The sequence below is a fragment of the Pseudopipra pipra genome, chromosome 27, assembly GCF_036250125.1.
Source record: "Pseudopipra pipra isolate bDixPip1 chromosome 27, bDixPip1.hap1, whole genome shotgun sequence".
NCBI classification, from domain to species: Eukaryota; Metazoa; Chordata; class Aves; order Passeriformes; family Pipridae; genus Pseudopipra; species Pseudopipra pipra.
In genome coordinates this window covers 1,648,279-1,671,840 of record NC_087575.1, presented here as the reverse complement: position 1 = coordinate 1,671,840, position 23,562 = coordinate 1,648,279, and the positions used below count along the sequence as shown (strand labels likewise).

At 54.8% G+C, this 23,562-nt stretch overlaps 3 protein-coding genes across 15 annotated transcripts in view; 1 reads left to right on the top strand and 2 right to left on the bottom strand.

The window, feature by feature from the left end:
- The window catches only part of UNC13A (unc-13 homolog A), a 91,441-nt gene extending 79,670 nt beyond the window's left edge, over positions 1 to 11,771 (top strand). Inside the window, exon 45 of the transcript XR_010425327.1 lies at positions 11,759 to 11,771. The gene's annotated coding sequence lies outside the window, so the exon portion shown is untranslated. The remainder of the gene's footprint in view (positions 1 to 11,758) is intronic.
- Positions 5,514 to 8,949, bottom strand: LOC135403546 (cytochrome b-c1 complex subunit 10). Its single transcript, XM_064637657.1, has 3 exons — positions 8,847 to 8,949; positions 7,423 to 7,557; positions 5,514 to 5,747 (listed from the first exon to the last, which is right to left on the bottom strand). The coding sequence occupies exons 1-2, from the start codon at positions 8,894 to 8,896 to the stop codon at positions 7,437 to 7,439; spliced, it is 171 nt and encodes a 56-aa protein (XP_064493727.1). The 5' UTR covers positions 8,897 to 8,949; the 3' UTR covers positions 5,514 to 5,747; positions 7,423 to 7,436.
- Positions 11,772 to 12,815: 1,044 nt separating the features above from the next.
- TCF3 (transcription factor 3) overlaps positions 12,816 to 23,562 on the bottom strand; it is an 85,181-nt gene continuing 74,434 nt past the window's right edge. For 5 of the 13 annotated variants that reach the window (XM_064636988.1, XM_064636989.1, XM_064636992.1 and 2 more), the window contains 2 exons: positions 20,136 to 20,280; positions 12,816 to 19,173 (listed from right to left, as the gene is read on the bottom strand). In XM_064636988.1, the coding sequence (XP_064493058.1) occupies positions 20,138 to 20,280 (143 nt within the window). In that variant the 3' untranslated portion in view covers positions 12,816 to 19,173; positions 20,136 to 20,137. Of the gene's footprint in view, positions 19,174 to 20,135; positions 20,281 to 20,987; positions 21,215 to 23,562 lie in introns of those variants that run through there. The other 8 variants (XM_064636991.1, XM_064636996.1, XM_064636993.1 and 5 more) reach the window with 3 other exon arrangements.

The following is a 23,562-nucleotide window of genomic DNA, read 5'->3' as shown; positions in this document are numbered from 1 at the left end:
CGGCCCCGCCCCGCGCCCCCCGCCCCGCCCGCGGGCACGGACCCGCCCGAGCGCGACCCCCGCCCACCGCCCGGGGATACGGACCCGACTGGGGACACGGACCCCCCCCGGGGACACGGACCCCCCCGGGGACACGGACCCGCCCGAGCGCGACCCCCGCCCACCGCCCGGGCACACGGACCCCCCCGGGGACACGGACCCCCCCCGGGGACACGGACCCGCCCGAGCGCGACCCCCGCCCACCGCCCGGGTAACGGACCCGACTGGGGACACGGACCCCCCCCCGGGGACACGGACCCGCCCGAGCGCGACCCCCGCCCACCGCCCGGGCACACGGACCCCCCCGGGCACACGGACCCGCCGGGACCCCCGCCGGGGAGAACCGGCACTGGCGGCGGGGCGGCCCCCGAGGGGCTTTGCCGGGGCCGTTCAGCTCTGTCCAGCGGCCACAGCCCCGCTCCGGGACAGGGTCTGAAGGGCGAGCCATAAAAACCCCTCAGACACTCTCCCATGAAAGGGGGGAAATCTGCTCTGGAGGAGCTGGAGTGAAGACAAAGCAGTGAAAAGTTTTCTAGAAAAAGGTATAAACCAAGCAGGGCCAAATGACCCATGGTGGAAGCCCTGAGAGGGGTGTCTGCCTCCTGCTGCCAGGGAACATCCACCTGGAATTCAGCTTTGGGAATGAAGTGCCACCCAGAACCCGAATCCTGGCAGCTCGTATTCCTCACCATTCCAGTATCCACATGCTGGAAAACAGCAAGCACCACAAGGCAGCCTCCTTCCCAAGGCAAGTCAGAGGAATCAGTTTTCCTTTAATGAATGGATGATGCATTAGATTTTTGGTAAGAATCCTGCTCGGAGGAGAGTTGGGAAGGGATCAGCATCAGACTTCAGAGCAGTGGTGTCCATGGGAGCGCGCCTGGAACCCGCTGGGATCATTGCAATGAGCTCAGCTCCAGCCACTGCTCTGGGCTGACATCAAACTCAGTCTGTGTGAACTGCCAGTGCTTCCTCCAGTCCACAGCTGGTGGTAGATTAAGTTAGAATCCTGGGATATCCTGAGCTGGGAGGGACCCACAGGGATCATCCAGTCCAACCCCTGGCCCTGCACAGACACCCCAACAATCCCACCCTGTCCCTCAGAGCGTTGTCCAAACGCTCCTGGAGCTCTGGCAGCCTTGGGGCCGTGCCCACTGCCCTGGGGAGCCTGGGCAGTGCCCCAGCACCCTGTGGGGGAAGAACCTTTCCCTGAGATCCATCCCAACCCCCTGGCACAGCTCCAGCCCTTCCCTGGGTCCTGTCCCTGGTCCCAGAGCAGAGCTCAGTCCCTGCCCCTCCGCCTGCCCTTGGCAGGAGCTGCAGCCCCCGAGGAGTCTCCCCTCAGTCTCCTCTGCTCCAGCTGAACCAGCCAAGTGCCCTCAGCTGCTCCTCAGAACCTTCCCCATCCCCGTGTGCTTCTTTTGGACACTCTCCAACATCCTTCTGACATTGATTAGATGTTTCTGACACTGTGGCCCCCAAACAGCCCCCAGGACTCGAGGTGAGGCCACCCCAGGTCAGAGCAGGGTTGGACAATCCCCTCCCTGGCCCGGCCGGCGATGCTGGGCCTGATGCCCCCCAGGCCAGGGTGGCCCTTTGGGCTGCCAGGACACTCTGCTGACTCAGATCCAACTGGCCACTGACCAGGACCCCCAGGGCCCTTCCCATGGTGCTGCTCCCCAGCCCCTCGTTCCCCAGTGTGTCCCTGCATCCAACACTGCCCGTCCCAGGGGCAGGATCTGGCACTTACCCTTGTCAAACTCCACACAGTTGGTTATTACTTATTACCTTTTTTCCTTTTTATATCAGGGCTCACTCATTGGTTTCAAACTCCCTCATTTGGAAAGCAGCAGGAGTGGATGGATGTGAGAGGTGTTGCAGATGAGAGGGAACCCCAAGACCCCCACAATGGGGTTCAAGTTGTCCAGACTCAGGGGTAGAAACTGCAAATAACTCCCAAGAGCCGGGTGTGCCTGGAGGTGCTGGGTTACATTTGCTTTGTTCAGAGAGACTTATGATCCAGGAGAGTGGAGGTGGTGTCTTTTATTTGATCAGTGCTGAGCTTCCCATTGCCCTCAAGGCATTCCAGCTCCCCAGGGATTGGTTTGGGGCTTGGTGGTGTAACATTGTCTCCTCTGGGCTCACACTTAAGGAATACCTCGCTCTGCTATCGGTGTTATTTCCTGCAATCTTGCACAAACAGATCAAAAAAGTTCCAGTTCCCAGTATTGATCAAACCTACACTGTTTCCTGTAATGCATAAATGGTCTTTTTTTTGGAAAAACCACCCCAAAACCTCACAACCCAACCCAACTCATACTGTTCTAACCAAAAACTTGTACTGAAATACAGCTTCTTGATTGAAAATGAAGTATAAAAGCGAGTGTAGGAGGGAAACTGAGGCACCTGAAATCCCCTTCAGGGGCATTTTTAAGAATGAACTGGCAGATCTGGGAGCAGATGGGGCTGGGGATGTAGATGGGGAGGGGGATCCCTGAAATGTCCTCTGGGCCTCGAGCTTGGGGTATCAGGAGTTAGAAAATCAGTTTTTACTGGCAGTAGGCACCAGCTTGTGGAGGGGGAAACCTTTCTTAGGACTGTGTGTGGTTAGAGCCTGGTGCTAATAACACCAAGGGTGTGGGTTTGATCCCTGGAGGGGCCACTCAGGAGCTGGACTCGATGATCCCTGTGGGTCCCTTCCAATTCAGACTATTCTGTGACAGCCTTTGAAATGTTTAGGTAGAAATGAACTCTTGAGCCCAAGGGAAAATATTCCAGTATTGCTTTGGGAACACTGCCAAGGTACAGGAGATGAGGTATTTGTAGGTATTGCCACCAGCTGAAAGCGGATTCAGCTGCCAGAGTGTCCATGTTGCTCCAGGATAAGCAGATAATCTAAAAAAACCACCAAAATCTGTTGCATGGAAGGAAGGGACAGGGTATCCTGACAGAAGAACAATTTATTTAGCCCTGGTTTGAAGCTCCCTACTCTGCAGTCAAATATCCCAGTGCCAACCGAGGAGCTTGTTCCAGAGCAGGACTGGCCACGGAGTTCACAATCCATGAGTTTGGCCCCCTCTGTGCCTTCTCCCAGGTTTGGAAGGAGAAGCTTTTCCCCCTTTTCCTCCCTCTGTCTTCTAATTTTGTTCCTCTAATGCATGTGGCATTCAGTAGTTCACTATGAAAATAATTAACTGTTAGAAAAGAGGCAATGCTGGGATATTAAACATTAGAAAGACCACCCAAGCCACTCGAGCAGTAATTAAGAGTTTTAACAGAAACTTGCCCAGGAATGCAGGAGGTATTTGTATTTGCTCTTGTGAAAGATGAAATGCAGCAATTAAATCAGTTACACACTAATCCCAGGGTTAATTAGCAATAAAGCCATCATTGGAACTGCTGCAGGAAACACAAACAGCTGAACAATCCCCAAACAAATGCAAGGTCTGTACACTCCTTGTAGTGCTGCCTGTGCAAAGATTTGATATTTTGAGTGAGTTTTCCTCCCTTCAGTATCTCCTCTGGGCACAGAGCAATCCCTGGGGCTTTGCACAGGTACCTCTCCCCAGGGACTGACACCCTGGGGAGCCCAGAGGGCTGGGAGCCACAGCCAGACCCCAACTCCAGGCCTCCCAGAGGACTCTGAGCTGTGGGAACGCGTTTGCCTGCCCTGGGAACAAGGCAAACCCCAGGAATTTCTGAAGCAGCAGATTGTGCCCGTCCTGGCCAGGTGTGTTACACAGGTAAGGAAGAGCAGGCACTCAACTGTCCAGCCTGAGCTTCCAGTCCTGCTGCCATGTGAGGACAGGCTGGCAGAATGTCCAGGCATCATTTGGGTAGAAATGGGCCAAACCCAACACCCCTCCATAGAGCACAAGGCTGCTGTTGGCAAACCTACACTCTCAGCATCCCGAGGTCAGCGTGAGGCTCTGGGCTTCTGGGAGTCAGTCAGGAGCACTGCTGGAGCAGGGAGTGGGACTGACTGAGGAAACAGCACTGTTATCCCAGAATTCCATAAGCTTCAGTTCCTTCAGGCCTCCAGGGAAGCTGCCCCAAGGCTGCCAGAGCTCAAGGAGTGCTTGGACAACACTCTCAGGTACAGGGTGGGACTGCTGGGGTGTCCTGTGCGGGGCCAGGAGTTGGACTGGATGATCTTTGTGGGAACCTTCCCACTCAGGATTTACCAGGATTCTGTGATTCTATCCTGTTAGACAGAGCAGGGCAGCAAAGGGAACTCTGCATGAGAAAATTATATTCCTCATCACCCACTAATTAACAATGATGCTGCTGAAGCAACACTAAACAACTATTCTATTAAATAAGTGGTTCAAGTGCCACTGTTCTGCAGATTTTCCACCAGTTTTCCCTAAAAGCATCCCTCAGAAGCCTCCAGCCCTGAGGGTGACACCCAGGCAGCACAGCTACGTCTGGAATCACCCCTTAAAGATATGCAAACCTTGCATGACAGCCAAAAACTATAACAAGGTGAAATTAGGTACTGAATAGAAAGAAAACAGTGACTGTTCTCACACTGAGAAAAGTTTGTTTGCAAATTCTGGTCTTCGTGAAAAGGGATGAACTTTTCCCCCCTGAGTCTGAGTCATCTACTGTGGCTGAGTGGCAGAGACCAGAGCAAGAATAATCCTTGTTCTTCCTTTTTCTAACAGCTAAATCTTTGTCATCTAAAAGGCTGTGACAGGGGGTCGTTGCATCACCAATTAATGCTGACAAATAAACAGACCTATGAAGCAAGGATACAGATGCTTTTTCTACTCAAACCACACATTAAGGAGGACCTGAGCAGCTCTCTGAAGCCCTGGTTTTCACCCTGGTACACAGAAAGGCTCCCAGGGTTTGGGGACTGCCTTCCCTGAGCCCCCAGATTAAGCCAGAAAAGCTAAAACACAGTGTGTGCCCAATCAGACAGTTAAAATGGCCCATGAATTGATGATAAAAACCCCAAACCTTTCTATTAAATTAAATGCCAGGAATCTGTTACCAGGAAACTCTGGAATATTGGCTATGAAAAGTTAACTGCGTGCATGAGGCCACAGTGATTAAGGAATGAGGACCTAAAATCAAGACATCACTAAGAGTAGCTCAAGAACTAGAAATTATTTAAATAAATCATCAAACTCAGCAGCCACTGGTTGATTCCCAGGGAACCTGCACATGGAAAGAGGCAAACATGGAGCAGACCTGCCTTAGGACATGCAGTCAAACAAGCTGAAGACATAACAGGCTGCCCAGAGCAGCTGTGGCTGCCCCAGCCCTGGAAGTGTCCAAGGCCAGGCTGGATCAAAGGAGCAACCTGGGCTACTGGGAGGTGTCCCTGCCCAGGGCAGGGGGTGGGACTGGATGAGCTTTAAGGTCCCTTCCAACCCAAACCAGTCTGGGATTCCATGATTTTATAACGCAAAAGCAAACCAGGAGCCTGCTCTTAAGAAGGTAATACTTAAAAAAAAGCCCCAAAATATCATTCACTTGGTTTATTGTGTACACCAGGTTTATAAATTACTCCCATGAGTGCAAGATCTGCTGGGAAAGCCATCAGAGGAAGTGGTCAGTGAGGGTAGATTTGCTCCCAGCTGTTGATGGGACAGACACAGCACAGCCTGTAGCAGGACCTGCAGTGGCACTGCAGGGGCACCTCGAGGCAGGGGCTCGGTGGACGGATCCTCCAAACACTCTCTCCAGCAACACATTTCCTACAACAAACACAAAGCACTTGTTAAGCAGAGCTTCCTGCCCAGGGCCACAGCAGCCAACACAACAACAGATTTCAAAAGCCTCCAGCACCCAGGTAAGAAGTTTCTGGTACAGGAGCTGATCCAGGCACAGCAGGTGCAGGTGTGCAAGCCCGGAGACCCTTTGGAAGGGATCACAGGCCACCACAGATGCATTCCCTCTGTTCCTCTTTCCAGAGGAGTTACACACAAAGCTCTTTATTGAAATCAGAAACCCCACACTGTTGGCTCAGGAATGGACTTGTGTTCCTACTACTGCCTAAGAGAATTTTTAAGTAAAGGAAGCTCTTTACAAGGTAATTTAATTGACTGTACATAACTTGACAGCTTTCCCACTTAGAACTTTTCCCCATCCAGGCTTGGAGCAACCTGGTCTAGTGGAAGGTGTCCCTGCCCATGGCAGGGGGTTGGAATTGGATGGTCTTTAAGGTCCCTTCCAACCCAAATCACTCTGGGATTCTGTGACTTGTCTGTAAACATCTCTGATCACCCGAGGTGCTTCCACTGTGACATTCATGACAAGGCTCCTTCCTCCTTTGCTTACAGAAGGATCTGTGCAACACAAAGTTTTCAATCAGGGAAGACACAGAAAATTGTTTAAACTGCAGCTGTTTAACTTGTTTAAACTGCAGTAAGTAGTGCTGGGAAAAGAGGCTTAAAGTACTGTCTGTGCCTTCCCAACTGGCTGTTTTCCCTATAAAATACTATGCAGCTGGAATGCAAGTAGCTCACTGTCACTGATCAACACTTAGATGTCGTTATTCTGACCAGAAGAAACAAGTACTGAGGTGTACAGAGTTTTCTCTGGACCTCTTCCCCTCAGCATCCTTTAATGCCAGGGAAATATCTTCCTGGCTCCCTTCTACCTGTAGCAAGGAATAAAAAAGTCCTGAGCTTGCCTACTGCAACAAATATGCATTGAGAGGCCCAACAGAAGGTCTGCCTCGCTGGTGCTCCAGCTTTAGGGAGGCTGACACTTCCAGAACATTCAAAACAGCACTTCTGGTATGCAATTAAAGAAGGAAAATAACCAAAACCTTGAGAAAGCCAATCTCAGAAGGAGTTTGTGTGTATAGTAACCAGCTCTGAACATTCAATTTACTTTCAATAACAGTTAAAAGAAGCAGAAAGGAGTCTGAATTTGCCCAATCACAAAACTAGTCCTGAGCTTGTAGCCCTTCTCCCCAGGAACAGAAGTAACAGATCTGTCACAGTTCCAAATGACCACAGAAAACCTGATTTGACCTCTCAAGAACCACATTACATTGTGGAAACCCACTACTTGCACAATAATCACTTGAGAAACATATTCCTATTAGTGTTTCATCCTTCTGGCATTCTGTGAAGCCCCATTAAGAAAAAAGTTATGCACAAAAAAACTTGCACAGTTTTGGAGCAACATTATGATTGTGCCCCAGACAAACAGGAAACATCAGCTGTCAGGATTATTGTGTTCAAGTGTTCCAGAGCAGCTTGGACGGGCCTTGGAGCACTCTGGTCTAGTGGAAGGTGTCCCTGCCCACGATAGGGGCTGGAATTGGATGGACATTAAGGTCCTTCCAACTCAAACCAGTCTGGGATTCTGTGATTTTATGATTCTATTACTTAAGCCAAGAGATGCACAAACAAAACTTACCATTAGAGGGAAGCTCAGTCTTCAGTTTTGTACTTGCCGCCGACGTAGGGAACATACTGCAGGATCAGCTTCCAGTCTGTGGCCCAAATCACCCCAACACCGGCCACCCCACCCCATGTCAGAATGGTGGGAGTCCTAAAGAACAGACACACATGCAGGTGAACAACTTTCCTTCTCCACTGTCTGGCAGATGCTCATAGCCAAGGCACCTGAGAAGTCATTTCAACTAGGGAAAGAGCTTAGAATCCTGGGATATCCTGAGTGGGAAGGGACCCACAAGGTCCATCCAGTCCAGGTCCTGGCCCTGCACAGACACCCCAACAATCCCACCCTGTCCCTCAGAGCGTTGTCCAAACGCTCCTGGAGCTCTGGCAGCCTTGGGGCCGTGCCCACTGCCCTGGGGAGCCTGGGCAGTGCCCCAGCACCCTGTGGGGGAAGAACCTTTCCCTGAGATCCATCCCAAGCCCCCTGGCACAGCTCCAGCCCTTCCCTGGGTCCTGTCCCTGGTCCCAGAGCAGAGCTCAGTGCCTGCCCCTCCGCCTCCCCTCGGCAGGAGCTGCAGCCCCCGAGGAGTCTCCCCTCAGTCTCCTCTGCTCCAGCTGAACCAGCCCAGTGCCCTCAGCTGCTCCTCAGACCCTTCCCCTCCAGATCCATCTCCAGCTCCGTGTCCCTCCTTTGGACACTCTCCAACAGCTTCAGATCCTTCTGGTACTGCAGCGCGCAAACCATACCGTGAAATACTGAAACAACCTCGCATACACAGAACAGCACTGGCCCTCAGTGCGGCCAAGATATTTTACGGGAAAAGAGCGATACGCTTTAACTCAGGAAGCCCATTACTCAACAAAGAAAAGACGCTGCTACAGCCACATCCCCTTGTTCTGTCCCCCACGCCACTTCGTTCTGCAAAGGCTGTGTTTAAAAAAACCCGACGTTTTAAAAAAAACACCTCTCTATATGAAATGCAGCCACAGCCGGGTGGGAAGGAAGCCCCTTCGCCTGCCTCCTGCCCTCCTCACACCCCTCAGCCCCTCACACCCCTCAGCCCCTCACACCCCTCAGCCCCTCACACCCCTCAGCCCCTCATACCCCTCAGCCCCTCTCAGCCCCTCACACCCCCTCAGCCCCTCACACCCCCTCAGCCCCTCACACCCCTCAGCCCCTCTCAGCCCCTCACACCCCCTCAGCCCCTCACACCCCTCAGCCCCTCACACCCCCTCAGCCCCTCACACCCCCTCAGCCCCTCAGACCCCCTCAGCCCCTCAGACCCCCTCAGCCCCTCACACCCGCCCCGAGCGCGCAAACTCCGAGCCGGGGTGGGCGGACAGACCGCAGGTCGGAGCGGGCAGACCCGGGACCGGGCGGACCGGGGCCAGCGGACGGACAGCCGCGGGTCCGGGCTCGCAGCCCCGCTGCCCCCTCACCAGTTCTGCAGCAGTTGGACGTAGCGCGGCCCCAGCAGCTGGTTCAACATGGCGCGGCCTCAAAGTGACCCCCGGGGCGCCTGCGCGGGCCGGCGATGGCGGCGATGGCGGCGGTGCCGCTCCGAGCACGCGCGGCGGGAGGAGGCGGCTCCGGAGCTCAGGGAGGGGGTCTAGTGAAGGAACACCTGCGGACAGCGGCAGTCGGGGGAGTGTGGGGCTGTGTCCTCATCTCGTGTGGAGAAGGGACATGGAGCTGAGGGGACACGGGGACAGCGGGGACACGAGGGCTGAGCGGACACCAGCCCTAACATAAACCTGAGGGGCTAATGGGGACAAGAGCCCCGACACAAGTCCTGAGGCGACACAAAGCGTGAGGGGCGAGGGGACGGACTGTCCTGACAGCGGAGAAGGGACAGCAGCCCTGACACGAGCCCTGAGGGGACACGAGCCCTGAGGGGACACAAGGACTGAGGGGACAAGAGCCCTGACATGAACCCTGAGGGGACAGGCTGTCCCCACGCTGGAGCGCGGACATAAGCCCAGAGTGGGTGGGTTGTTCCCACACCGGAGAGGCAACACGAGGACTGAGGGGACACAAACTTTGAGGGGACACCAGCCCTAACAGGAGCCCTGAGGGGTAATGGGTGTCCCCGTGCTGGAGAGCCCCGGCACAAGTCCTGAGGGGACACAAACCAGAGCCCCGGCACAAGTCCTGAGGTGACACAAAGCGTGAGGGGACGGACTGTCCTTGCACCAGAGAAGAGACAGCAGCCCTGACACGAGCCCTGAGGGGACATGAGCCTGGAGCGAATGATGGGCTCTGCCCACGCTGGAGTGGGGACACAAACCCTGAGGAGACATGAGCCCTGAGGGGTTGGGTTGTCCCCACACTGGAGTGAGGACAGGAACCCTGAGGACACATGAGCCCTGAGGGGTTGGGCTCTCCCCACGCTGGAGTAGGGACATGAGCAGGAACACAAGCCCTGACATGAGCCTTGAGGGGATGATGGGCTGTCCCCCATGCTGGAGAGGGGACACCAGCCCTGAGGGGACAGGCTGTCCTGACGTAGGAGAGGGCACACGAGCCCCGAGGGGAGAGGTGACAGAGACTGAAATGGTTAATGGCTTAAACGTTGTTAAGATCACCAAAAGACTTTTGTCCACTGTAGCAAACTGCAAAGAAACAGCTGCTTACCCAGCAAAGCCCCCCCTTCCCTGAATATGTCTCCTGATTTGAACTGCAAAAGGACCTTGACGTATGCTATTGTCCAGCTACCCCAGGTGCAGAAGGGCCTCCATCCCTGAAGCTACAAACTGGATTTCCAGATATGGGAAGAGGCTAATTAGAGGCAAATCCTGCAAAGTGGGGTAGTCCTTCTTATCATGCTGATGTCCTCCCTTACCTGATGACTCTGCTGTGTAAACCCTCTGGGGAGCATCGAAGACATTCACACATACCTTGAGCTATTCATCTCGGATGAGGGACCGTAAAGGGTCATGATTGGTTCTGACATAATAGGCAGCTGTAATATCTTAGAAGGTGTCAAAGGCTCATGAAGTGTCCCATGACCTAGTACTACATCATCCATTTTAAAAGTCCCCGCCCCAGGAGAGGTACAAGGTGTGGGAACTCGTATAACTCATGAAATCTTTGAGTTTTGTGGACTTCTCCCACCCTCAACGGATCAAGACTATCACTTTCTCATCCTTTCTTTCTCTTTCTCTACCTTATAAATTTTCTTAGGTGTTATTTTTATGCTTTAATATTGCTGTATTACCATAGATTATAACAACCAAAACGGCTACATACCTGTTTTTCTTTGAAACAAAATTGTTCTAAAACAAACCACACATATGTATCTTTACAAACACTGATCATTCAGTGTCATTTCACTCTAATCCACCCCAAGGGATCTATCAGCAAGAACCTGAGTTACCCTCGCCTTCTGGGGCGGGTCATAACAACAGGATGTCCCCATGGTGAAGGGGGGACACCAGCCCTGAGGTGACGGGCTGTCGCCACATCAGAGAGGGGACACAAACCCTGAGGGGTGGCACTGTCCCCACAGTGAGCTGGGACTGCTTCTCACCCTCTGTGCTGAAGGGTAGTGTCCCCTTCCCAGAGAGGTTTCCCCAGTGCCTGTCATTGCCTCCACAAACCCTCCTGTCACGGCTGCTCAGCCTCTCCCTACAGGAGAGGGATTTACCAGCCAGATTTTTCAGCAGAGGGTCCTAAATTCACCATCAATTCCATAATGTTCCCCAGGCTCTGCTCTGAGCCTGCTCGGCCTCTTGTGAACCTGCAGGAAGAACCCTGGAAAAGGCTGCCCCAGCCCTGGAAGTGTCCAAGGCCAGGTTGGACAGACCTTGGAGCAACCTGGTCTAGTGGAAGGTGTTCCTGCCCATGGCAGGAGGTGGAATGAGATCAGTTTTAAGGTTCCTTCCAACTCAAATCATTTTGGGATTCTATGAAAATCCTGAAGGATATTAGAGCTTGAAGTGCTTGTCTGCCTGAGGCCTGTGGATGCACTGCCAAAGCCTCAGGGCTGCAGATGCTTCCTGGACTTCCCTGTGCAAACCCACAGGAATGGTGTCCTGTGTCCAGCAACAATTCCAGCAGCTCTCATCCTCCTTCCCACCCTGCTTCCAGGCAGCACCTCCCCATTGGAACCGGGGGTCTCGGAGAGGGTCTGCAGGGCTCAGTGCTCCTGGGTGCAGCTGCCCCATCTCTGTTTCTCCCAAAGTCAAGCTGGCAGTGGAGGGCTCCCCCAGCCACTGAACCCACAAGGGTGCGAGCCACGAGGGGCTGGGGAAATTCCTGCTGGGTGGGGGGGCAACACCTCAGGGAGCTGCTGGGAGGAGCTGGAGGATGAGGGCGGGTGGAGCCCGGCTGGGCAGGGCAGCACAGTGAGGGTGTGAGGGGCCGGGGCTGGGCCCTTGGCACAGGGTGACAGAGACCCCACGATTCGGCCTCACCCCTCGGATGGGGGTGGGAGCGTGAGAACCTGTGAGGCTGGGCCATCTCCCAGTACTGGATGTATCCCATCTTGCAGGGTTTGAGCCCTGTTAAACCTTCTGCCACGTTCTCTGCAACTACTGTTGCTCTCTCCAGCTCCCTGACAGGAGAGTGGAGCTGGGTGGGGGTCGGGCTCTGCTCCCGGGTAACAAGTGACAGGACAAGAGGGAACAGCCTCAAGCTGTACAGGTTTAGGCTGGATATCAGGAAAAAATTCTTCATGGAAAGGGTTGTCAAGCCGGGGGCGGTGGTGGAGTCACCATCCCTGGCAGTGCCCAAACAATGCGTGGATGTGGCACTCGGGGGCCTGGGTGAGTGGTGAACATGGTGCTGGGTTCATGGATGGACTTGATGATTTAAAAGGACTGAATGATTCTGTGATTCCCTGAATCACCACCACCAGCCTGTGCTGAACTCCCGGGACGGACTGGGGGCATTTGACCCCATTTCCAAAGTGCACCCTGTGGGTACCCACTTTCCCGGGGTTCTCTCTCTCCAGGACAGGGCTGAGCCCACTGAGCACAGCAGAGCCATGGGACAGGCTGTGCTGCACCAGGGAGGGCCCAGCACCTCCAAAGCCTTTCTATGGTGCTGGGGACAGTGCTCAGATCCCACAGGGATGGAAAGTGCTGGAAACCCTCCCCAGAGGCCACATTCCCAGTGCATGTGTCTAGTGGAAGGTGTCCCTGCCCATGGCAGGGGGTTGGAACAAGGTGGACTTTAAGGTCTCTTCTAACCCAAACCATTCCAGCTGTGCCAGAGCTGATGCAGGAGGGCAGGACCTGTGCCCAGAGCAAATGTCTGAAAACCTGTCTGGTGTTTTCTTTCTGTTTTTTTGGGTTCTTTTTTGGTTTGTTTTTTTTTTTTTTTAGTACAAGGTAAAACCTTTATTCCAACTTTTCATTCCTAGGAATACAACACCTGAAAGACAGACATGGGGAAAAAAAAAGTAATATTGTTATAAAATGTCACATTTATTGCTACATTACTGTTATATACAGGACAGTTCTCAAAATCTACTTTAAAAAAGTTAGGATTATTTAAAAATTCCAAATAATCCAGCCAGCTGTTTTGACACTTGTATAAAATTATTTAAAAAAATGAAAACAATTCATATCTTGAGGCACTCAGAAACACAATTTCATCCCCCAATTGTGATTCATTTCAAAGAGCAACGCATTTCCCACCCCCAAATACTTTATTTTTTTTTTTTTTTGCTGGGTTAGGCATATATATATATATATTTACTATATATATAGTTCAAAACTATAATGTGTATCTGATTTAAGAACAAGGATTTCAGCCACTTAAGTACATCTGGATTTACAGGTAGGCAGCATAAACATCAAAAGCAAGGACCATTTTTTTTTTTTTAAAGGCCAAAAACCAAAACCAACCAGGGTTAAAAATAAACAACTTCCGCAGGCATCTCCCATCTGCTCTCCCACCCCCCATCCTACAAAAATATAGAGAAAGAGCATCCCAGGAATGCTTTGTTTCCCCAGCGAGCTGGAGCCCTCCACACCCAACAGGTCATTCCCAAGAGCTGGAACCCTCCCCACCCCATGGGTCAATCCCCAGCAGGGGTTGGGATCATCCCTGTCCTGCCTCTCCAGGTGCCTCTTTCCCCTCTCCCCTCTCCTGGCTCAGTAACCACGGCTGGTGCAAGGCTTCCCCCGGCTCCTTCCCTGCCCAAGAGACCCCACGTTCCAAGGTTTGCTCCACAGCTGGTGGGTTCAAGTGATTTGGGAAGACATGGATGGCACACCTGTGGTGTCCCAGCTTGCTGCCTCGAGGAGCACCACGGCTCCCCTAAGCACAGCCCAGGGGTGCAGGGCATGGGGATGCTCTTGGTACCAGAACATCCTGTTTGGAAGCAAAAAACCCCTTTGCTCTCCTGTGCTGGTGCCACAGCTGAGCCGAGATGTACCAGGGGGAGTGTCAAACTGTTTGCCCTCCATCATGGCAGGTGCTTGGCTGGGCCAGGGTGGGAACTGAGAGCCCCAGGGAGCAGGAGATGGACAAAACCAGGGGAACAGTAATGCCAGCATGGAGAGCCACGGCAGGACTGCCTCCTGCCCTGGGCTGGGCTGCAGGATGGGCACAAAAGGTTTGGCAGAACACCTGGAGCCTGCACCACCCTCCTAACCAGAGCCCACCCTCCTGTGGGAGTCCTGCAGGCCAAGGCATGGCAGTGCTGGCTCCCAGGGAGGGCTGCATTGCCCTGAAAATCCAAGTACAGAGCACCAGATCCCCCCCCCACCTGCCCCAAAGGCAGGGAGAGGCAGCCATGCCATGGGACTGACCTCCCGAATCCTCCTGCCTCCACCCCGGCTGATGCCCCACTGCCAAGGGGAACAGCTCAGAGGTGCTGGCTGGAGAGGCTGAGGAGCAGGGGAGACAGGGAAACACTCCTTCAGGCTTGGGGGGCTGAAGGGAGAGCGGCCAAGCCAAGCCTGAGGTTCAGGTGCTAAGAGAACAGTCTGGGCAGCAACACGGTGGGACTCAACTTCTCCCTTCAGGGCACGGGGGATGAAGGATAGAGTGAGCAGAAGGCACGGGAGGGTGAAGGGGGTGTGGAGGGGCCCCAGCACCAGGCCTTGCCCCCTCCAGTTCAGTGCTCAGCTCCCACAGAATGACTTGGAAGAGGTGTTCCTGCTGTCTCAGCCCTCATCTGCCCCCTCCCAGCTCCAGGGCACAGGACTTGGAATGCTTTTGGAGCTGCTAGAAATGAAGCTGGACTCAGAGCAGCAGGGAGGGAGAATTCAGCAGTCATGGGAGAAGAGCAGAGAGAATGGGCTGGGCTGGGATCTGGAGAGTCCTGGTGAGAGGAGAGGGGGTTGCATAGGATTTAACAGGGCAAAGACCTTGTGCAAGCTTGGGGGACAGAAAACAGGCCTTGCTATTGCTGGTGTCGGGCAGGAACGGGGGAGTCCAGTGGCCATGGCTTGCTCTGGGTTAGCCAGCGCTGCAGGAAGGGCAGCAAAGCTCAGGGGGTGCAGGGCCTGGGGGTTCCAAAGCCTCTTGTTTCTCAAGGCCCCCCAACCTGCTGAGGGGAGGATGTGAGGAATCACTCCGTGAGGGCCCAGGGCCCAAAGGCTCTGCTGGCTTCAGTGGGACACTGGGGGGACACAAAGGACCTTCGAGAGCAGGTTCTGCACTGACCCTGGAACTGCAGTTGCTATGAGTTGGTCTGACTGGGGGGTTGTGGCAGGGAGGTGGCTGCAAACAGCTGGAATTCTGCTCCCTGGGCTGTGAGCAGCAGCAGCAGCAGCAGCAGGCAGGCTGACACCACTGCCCCAGCACAAGCCCAGGGAGGTGAAGGCTCGGGGAGGCTGCAGCTCCTTTGCTCTGGGGCGAAAGCAGGTGAAAGGGAGAAAGAACAAAAATCTGCAATCTTCCTGTTAATAAACTGGATTCCAGACACTCCTCAGCACCGTGGCATGAACAGCTCATGTAGGGAGGCAGGGGGCTGGCTGGGGGGGGGAACAGAGCAGACCCCCGGGGCTGGGGACCCCGGGACTGCACTCCAGGACTGTCCCTGCCACACAAGGAGTGTCCCAAGGCAGATGGGAACCCAGTTCTGCTGCTTGACTGGGATGCAGCCTGGGAAAAGAGAAACTAGAAGCTGCACAGAGGGGAAGGCAGCCCCTTGATTCCCTGTCTGATGATGGAAGCTTTGGGGAGGCTCTGTGGCCCCCAATGAAGACGGGCACATGGCCCAGCAGCACTTGTGCATGCAAGGCTGAGAGAGGAAGCAGAAAACTGAATAAATGGCACCCTACAGTCTGTCACCCACCTGGGACACCTCTCTTGGCAGCACCACGGGTGTGGGGGACATGAAGGCAGGCAGAGAAGCAGGTTTGGGGATCTGTAAGATCCCAAGTGGAATGCCAGCACAGCCCTGACCTGTCCCTCAGTGACCATGACACCTAAAGAAAAGAGTTTCACTGCTACAGGGCGACAGTTCAGGGTGGTATTTTGGGGACTGCACCTGATAGTGCTCGTTTTCAGAAATGCCACTTTCCCTGGCAGGTTACAGGCACCACATTCACACTGAACCAAACACACTGGGAAGCCAAAGGAATTTTTCCTTGCTGCACTTCCCAACTGCTCCGTGAGCACCTGGAAAGCAGAGATGCCACCGAGGCCACACTGGGCTGGCACACAAAGCTGTGCCATTGAGATGGCACAGCAGTGCCACCCCCACATTGTGCTTTTGAGCTGGAGGAACCAAGGTCTCCTCCAAACTCTGGCTCTGAGGGTTTATGCTCAAGGATCTTCATCCAGGCCTTGCCAAGGAAGGAAGTTGCCTGGGTTTGCTGTCAAGAAAACAGCATCTCAACCACTGAAATGCAGCTGAAAAGCCCCATCTCTGTTGCAATGCCTGGGAGTTTGGGGATGGTGGGAAAGGCTCTGGCTCATCAGGAATCCCCCCTGGCCTGCAGGACTTGGAGAGGATGAAGAAGTTCAGCAAAATTTTGAATAACTCATAAATCTTCTCAAATTTCCAATTTTGTTGAGTTCCTGGATTTTTCCTGACTAGTCTCTTTAATCCAGTTGACCGTGACTGCCACCTTCATTTCTTGTGGCAAAATCAAAGGGTTTGGGAAGCACTTTAAATTTTTTTGTAGGGTTTCAGGCTTGCCAGATCTGGGACACTGTTCCATCCCTCCCAGTCCTGGGACACTGCTCCATCCCTTCCACTCCTGGGGCAGGGGCACTGAGCCAGCTGAAAACCCTGAGCAGTGAAAGCCCTGCAGCCCCATCACTGTCCCACCCATGGAGCAGGAATTCTCCACGGGATGAAGCCACCTCTCACAGCTGCAAAAAGCAGGTGCTGAGCCCCCAGATTTGTACCCCAGAGCATGAATGGGAGTCAAGGACTGTCACACATGGAGGGAAACCTCATCCATCTCACTGCCCCGTGCTTCAGCAGCCAGAAGAACCCAAAGGAGTGAAGTGTCATAAACCTGGCAAGCTAATTAGGCTGAAATGTGTCTGTTGACACAGGCAAGAAGAGCCTGGGCTGCTGGAACTGCTGACTTTTCCTGGCCTTCCTGGGGACACAGCTGGGGGCTGCTGTGGTCTCAGGTCTCCCCACACAGAAGGAATGGTGGGAGCAGCAAGCTGGGGAAAGCCAGGAGCACCCAAAAGCTTCAGAGCTAAGGTTGGATGCTGTGGAGCTCCAAGGCAGTGCCAGGGGCAGCAGGGACAGTCCCAATGCTGCCCTGGCACTTGGACTGGCTCCTCTCAGAGATGCTGCAGGAGCTGAGGCCACAGTGCCCAGGTGAGGAGGGAGATAAGCACTTCCAGCAGGGTTTGCCAGAGCACAAAGTGCAGCCACGAGCACAGAGGAGCACCAGGAGGTTATGCCAAAGCCCGGGACCCAATCCTGTTTGCCAGTCCTTCCCTTTCCAAAGCAACATAGCTTCCCCAGGAGCAAAGGCTGGAGCAGCAGAGGGGAGAGATGGACCCTGTGGGGGAGAGGGGGGGGTCCAACCATCCTCATCGTCCCCACGTCCCCCCCAGCCAGCACCCGTGTCCCGTGCACTGTCCTGTCTGACTGGGCTCTGCCAGGCACATCTGGGCAGCTGTGGCCCCAGTCCAAGAGCATTCCAGATGTCACACTCCCTGGGGAACTGCCCCATCCGCCTGCAGAGCTGGGAAGAACCAGGCACAAAATGTTTCAGAAGGGGAAGGAGAGGGAAGAAACAAGAGTAAATTCCCGGTGGATGTTCTTCCGTGGCCATCTCCAGAACGGCTGCTGCAGCTCAGCACTGCCCAGCACCTCTTCGTTTGCTCCACACCTCCGGGGCACCCAGTGGGGCTGCCAGGGATCTTCCTCCTGCTGAGCACTCTGGAGCGGCTGGAGCAACACTGGGAATCCTTGGGAGTGAGGGCTGGCTGGCCCAGCTTGGCTGCTGGAGCACGTCGTGCAGGGCGGGTGCTCCCGCTTCCCTCCTTCCCAGCACGGAGAGAGGAGCCCACAGGCAGGTGAAGTTACCACTCCCATCCCCACGGGAAGCCCATGCCGAGCTCAGTTTGCCTCCAAGGATGCCCTGGAGATGTGACAGGAGGTGACAGTGGAGTGTGAAGCTCCTCTCCCCGAGCCTGCAGCGTTTTCCACTTCCAATGGCGGTGACTCCAGTGCAGGGAGAAGGGATCCTGCTGCTGGTCGTGGCTTACCCAGGGCTGGAGTGAGCCAGGTGACTGCTCCCTTCCTGCCCCAGATATGGGGCTGCCTGGCCCCATATCCCACTGCTGCCTCCACCTCTTCCCAGTGCTCCAGCTTTGTTCTCTTGGTCTTTGTTCAGCGCTGCTCCTGGAAGTGCCTCCAACAGCTCTGGTGTGTGGGGAAGGGGCGCTTCCCTCCACCTCGGGCTTTCCTCATGCATCCGTGTTCCTGCTCCGCTTGGCCTGGAAGTGCCCCAGTCCCTCGGATCTCTTCCATCCCTGCTCCCTCCCAGCAGCTCCGGGACAGCCGTGGGGCTCCTCCTCTCCCACAGCAGATCTCAAGGAACAAAGCAAACCTTGCAGAGCACCTCGGTCGCCTCCCGGGAGGAGCAGGGGCACTCCTGCCACTTGCTTTGCTGCTTAACTTCCTTTTCCCAAATCAGAAGTGGCCGAAGCAAAGAGATGGTGAATTCAGCACATGAGTTTGTTTGTTTGTTTATCATGGAAGGTACAAGCCAGGCAAGGAAGAACATCCCCTTGCTGTGGCTACATTCGCTTTTAGTGGCTTTCCGAGCCGAATCTGAGAATTCCTCTCTTTATATCCAGTCTCTCTTAATACAATTTTAATATTCTGGTTGATCCTAAAGATGCAACGTTAACTATAGAAACAGCAGCAGAAAAGCGGAGGGTACAAGACATGTTTTTATACAAAAAAAAATTCTTTCGTCGCTTACAAAACATATGCAAAAGAAGCTAAAAAAAACCAAAAGGCATTGCTATTTGTTCTACATAAAAAATCTCATAACTAATGTTCTTTTTTTTTAAAAAAGAAATATCAAGCTTAGGCACAATTTTGCTGCTGGCTGCTTGTGAACAAGCCAAGAGAACACGCCACCCCCTCCTAACTGAGTGATATGTATTGACTGTTCTGCACTTTATACTTAAGGCAATTTTTTTGTTTTCGTTCTGTTTTTGACAAAAAGTGTTTTTTTCCACCCCTTACGTCACACCAGGATCCGTCTGCGTGTGTCAGTATGAGCAGTACTACAGTCCATGGTTCAAGAAGGTTGCAGGTCACACCGAGGGCTTTCTTCCTACAGATCTCTGTATCCAGAGGAACAGGGAGACCTACAACTAAAATGAAATAAAAAAAAAAAAAGAGTCTGAAGTGATGGAAATCCAAATGAGAATAAACCTGTGCTCCTTGCACGGGGGCCCCGAGGCTGCTGCTGCAGCCTGTCCCTGCAGGAGTCAGCCCACGGGGCTGCAGCAGAGCTGGGACATGAGCTTTGCCTTTGTTTGGCTCAGGCCACCCCCAGGCACCCACTGGGACAGGGGACACCAAGGGACTGTGGTCCCTCCATGCACCCCTGGTGGGATCAGCTCCTGACCCACCACTCCTGGACCTGCTCAACCCCCCCCACCATCTCTGCACCACTGGGATAAACAGGCTCGGCTGCTCCTGGCCAAGCACGGGGTCCCCCTAAAAATGGGGACAGACCCTCAGAGCCTGTGCCTGCTACAGTTCCAGTGAAGGATTTTTCACCTTCTCTGACTCTCCTGGAATTTCTGGAACCTGCCCGTTCCCTCCCGTAGAGCCGCAAGGAAAAGGAGTTGCTGGTTTCCAGTGGCCAACTGGAGCAGGTCTGGGAGATGCAGAGCAGAGATGAGCTCACTCAGGGTGGGGAGAGCACAGAAACCCCCCATCCCAGCCATGGGGCTGCAACTCCTGTGGGCCAGAGGCTTTGGGTGTCCACAAGGCACATGACATGCACAAAGAATTATGGAATGGTTTGGGTTGGAAGGGACTTTAAAGCTCATCTCCTTCCAATCCCCTGCCATGGACAGGGACACCTTCCACTAGCCCAGGTTGCTCCATGTCCCATCCAACCTGGCCTGGAACACTTTCAGGGATGGAGTGTCCCCAGCCTCTCTGGGCAACCTGTGCCAGTGCCTTGGACACGTGCAAGTCCCTGATTTCAGGTAAATGAAGCAGGACCTTGGCTGGTGCTGAGGGAATGGGGCTGAGCAGCCACAGCAGAGCAACGCGTGTCGGCACGGGGTCGGGGTGTGGCATCACAGGGGAAAAATGGTACCTTTACATGTGTCCAACAGGGTTGTGACCGTCTCCTAGACCAGGATGTGAAGCTGAAAGTGTCATCTGGGGGTCTCCTACCACTCCGGACACTTTCTCCTCTTCCCGACGCTTCAAGCAGGCTGCTTTAGGGTTCAGGTTGCGCTCTGTGCCAGGAACAGGGAGGGGGAGCAGCCTCAGTGTGGGCAACAGCATCACACAGGGCAGCAGCAGCATCCAGGGGGGAGAGCAAGGACAGAGCCCCAGAGCAGCCCCAAGGCACCACGTGGGGGGACAAGCCCCGTGCAGCTGCTCCCTGCTGAGCCTGCAGGAATTTGGCTGGACCCCTGTTCGAGCAGAACCCCGGGTCTGGCTGGACTCCCCCACCAATTTAAACATAGAATCCTGGAATGGTTTAGGTTGGAAGGGACCTTAAAGATCATCCAGTTCCATGGGCAGGGACACCTTCCACTAGCCCAGGTTGCTCCAAGCCCTGTGCAACCTGGCCTTGGAGACTTCCAGGGATGGGGCAGCCACAGCTGCTCTGGGCAATCTGTGCCAGGGCCTCCCCATGTGCCTGTTTCAGGAACCCCCACGTGCCTCAACCAGCTCTCGGAGTTGAGGACTGTTTTCCAAAGCTGCTTAATGGGATCCAGGTGCCAAATTCCCATTAGGCAGGAGGGGAGAGGGAGAGAGCAGCCTCAAATCCATCCTGGGCTGGGGCCAGGGAGAGCTCAGCCAGCCCCCAGGGGTGCTGCTGGCACTGCAAACACACACCTCGCACCGAAAGCAGGAGTCAGGACAGAGATGCACGAACATGCAGAGACAGGGGGGGGAGACAGGCCCGGAGTGCCCCTGCCAGCTGGTACCATACCTCGTACTTGCTGCTCCAGGCCCAGAATGACCTGCACCGCTTGCTGTAGGATGATCAGTTTGGTCTGTGCTTTGTCCGTTTTTAAGTGCATCTGGCACATTCGTCCCAGTTCCTTAAAGGCCTCGTTAATGTCCCGCACACGCACCCTCTCCCTGGCGTTATTGGCCATTCTCCTCTCCCGGTCCCTCAGATCTTTGTCCTCCAGTGACAAGGCCTCGTCTGTACTGCTGGGTTCACAGCACCACAGGGGTTAGTCAGGGGGTGGTACCAAGGGGGGGTTATATGTTGCCGTGCTGGGAGTGCTCCTGGTGTCCACTGGAAACGGCCCAAACAGCCTCACTTTGCAAAGCCAATTCCTCTGGATCCTTCCAGGAGTGGCCTGGGCTGTGTCACCTCTGCGAGCCAGGTGAAGGTGCTGCCAGCATGAGGCTGGGTGCCCACAGGGCTGGAGGGTGCCCACAGGGCTGGAGGGTGCCCCTGGGGCTGGAGGGTGCCCACGGGGCTGGAGGGTGCCCCTGGGGCTGGAGGATGCCCTTGGGGCTGGAGGGTGCTGCTGCAGGGGCAGTGACGCGGCATCGACACTGACACCTTCTCTCCTCTGCAAAATTTTGCCTCCCTGTTTTTATTTTTAGCTGAAAACTCCAAGTCTGGGGGACGGGTCTCAGCCAAAAACATCAGGTCTGAACCCCAAAGAAAGACTTTTTTGTAAGATTTCCTTCCAAAACTCCACCTGCACCTCCCAGTGAAGGCGTTTGTGGCAGTGGTGCCACAGCAGCAGGAGCAGCCTGGCCTGGCACCCTCTTAGGGGCTGGGGGCAGCACCAGGGGCAGGAGCCAAGAGCCTGGGCTGCTGCTGAGGATCAGACTCAGATGCAGACACTGGATCCCACCAGAAGGGGGTGATTTTCTTTTCCAAGCACACTCAGAAGCTCTGGGAGAGCCTCTGCTGCCAACAGCACCCCATGGACGCCCAAAACAGGCCAGGCCAGGGGGCAGGCAGAGTCATCCTGGCAGCACCTTGAACCACGGCCTTGCCCGCAGCCCGACCCCTCCAAAACCCCAATTTATTCACAGACGACCTTCTTCCCCAGAGCAAAATATCCTGCAGGAAGACACCTATCTGAGGAGGGTCCTTGGGTGAGCCCTGGCACTGGGACAGACTGTGGCCTTCCAGGGGAGCCATGTGGGGATAAGCCTTCAGTGCAGAGGGGCTGCAGAAGCAGAGCCTTCCTGGGGGGCTGGAGGGCCTTTGAGCCGTGTATGGACACAGGAAGGGGGAGCAAGTGCTCCCCAGGCAATGGTTTCCCTGTGTGGGACAGAGGGCTGCCCACTGTCCCTGCCTGCAGCCTCTCCTTGCTGCCTCGTTCCTGTCCTTGTCCCCTCCTCGCTGCCCCAGCTGGCACTGCCACCGTCTCTCCACACACCCAGGACGGGCAGGGGGATGGGGCCACCGAGCCACCCCACAGCAGGACCCCAGCTCGCTCCTCCCAGCTCAGGCTGGTGGCCATGGGTCCTGGCTGGTGGCTCTCCTGGGATGTCACAGCTTGGATGTCACTCCTGGGCAGGACGGAGCCATCTCCCTGCCCCCAGCACAGGGGGTTATAAGGCAGCTCTGGCTGCCCTGTGCCCCGATCCAAGGGGTCACCGACCTCCCTAAAACCCCTCAATCTCCTCCTTTCCCTTCCTGCCCCATAGCTACTGTGGCAGCAGGAGGGTCCTGGCAGCCCCATTTCCATGGGGTGTGAGAGTGGGATTCTCTCCTGGAAACCCACAGAGAGGGGACACAGGCTGCCTGCACTAACACTGCTGAGGGCTCAGCCACTTCCCTGGCTGCCTCCAGGAAGGGTTTAAAAAGGGACAAGCGTGGGAGACCAAAGTGAACACGGTGCCAACTCTGCCTAAGCCCTGCCCCCCTCGGTCCTGCCTGGGATCCGTGAGCAGCAAGTACAAGGTAGAGTGGGACCACCGAGAGGTCACGGCTGGGGACTGTCTGTAGGAGATCGGAAAGAACAGAACCAAAAAATAAAAACTCGAAATAAAATGGAAAAAAAAAAAATCAAAAGGAAGGGGAAATTAAAAAAGAGACAGGAAAAAATATACATGTTATGAAAGGCAAAAAATTACAAACTGAAGAGAGGCACAAAGGACTCCAACATCAAGGCACAGCAAGGCCAGCAGAGAGGAGCACAGCCAGGCACAGCCCCCGACGCGTGTTACGACAGGCTCTGCAGAGAGAAAGGGGGTTATCCTGCCCCGGCCCCCCGGGCTGGAGCGGGAACATGCACTGCGGGATGCGGGAACAAAGCAGCAAAGTCCTCCGGAGCGGGACCCCGAGCCCTCCGCTTCCCATCCCACGGGGATGCAGCTCCCAGGGGTGGGGGCACAGAAGGGTGCACTCAGGAGATGGTGCACACAGGAGATGGGTGCACTCAGGAGATGGTGCACATGGGAGATGGTGCACACAGGAGATGGGTGCACACAGGAGATGGGTGCACACAGGAGATGGTGCACACGGGAGATGGTGCACACAGGAGATGGGTGCACACAGGAGATGGTGCACACAGGAGATGGTGCAC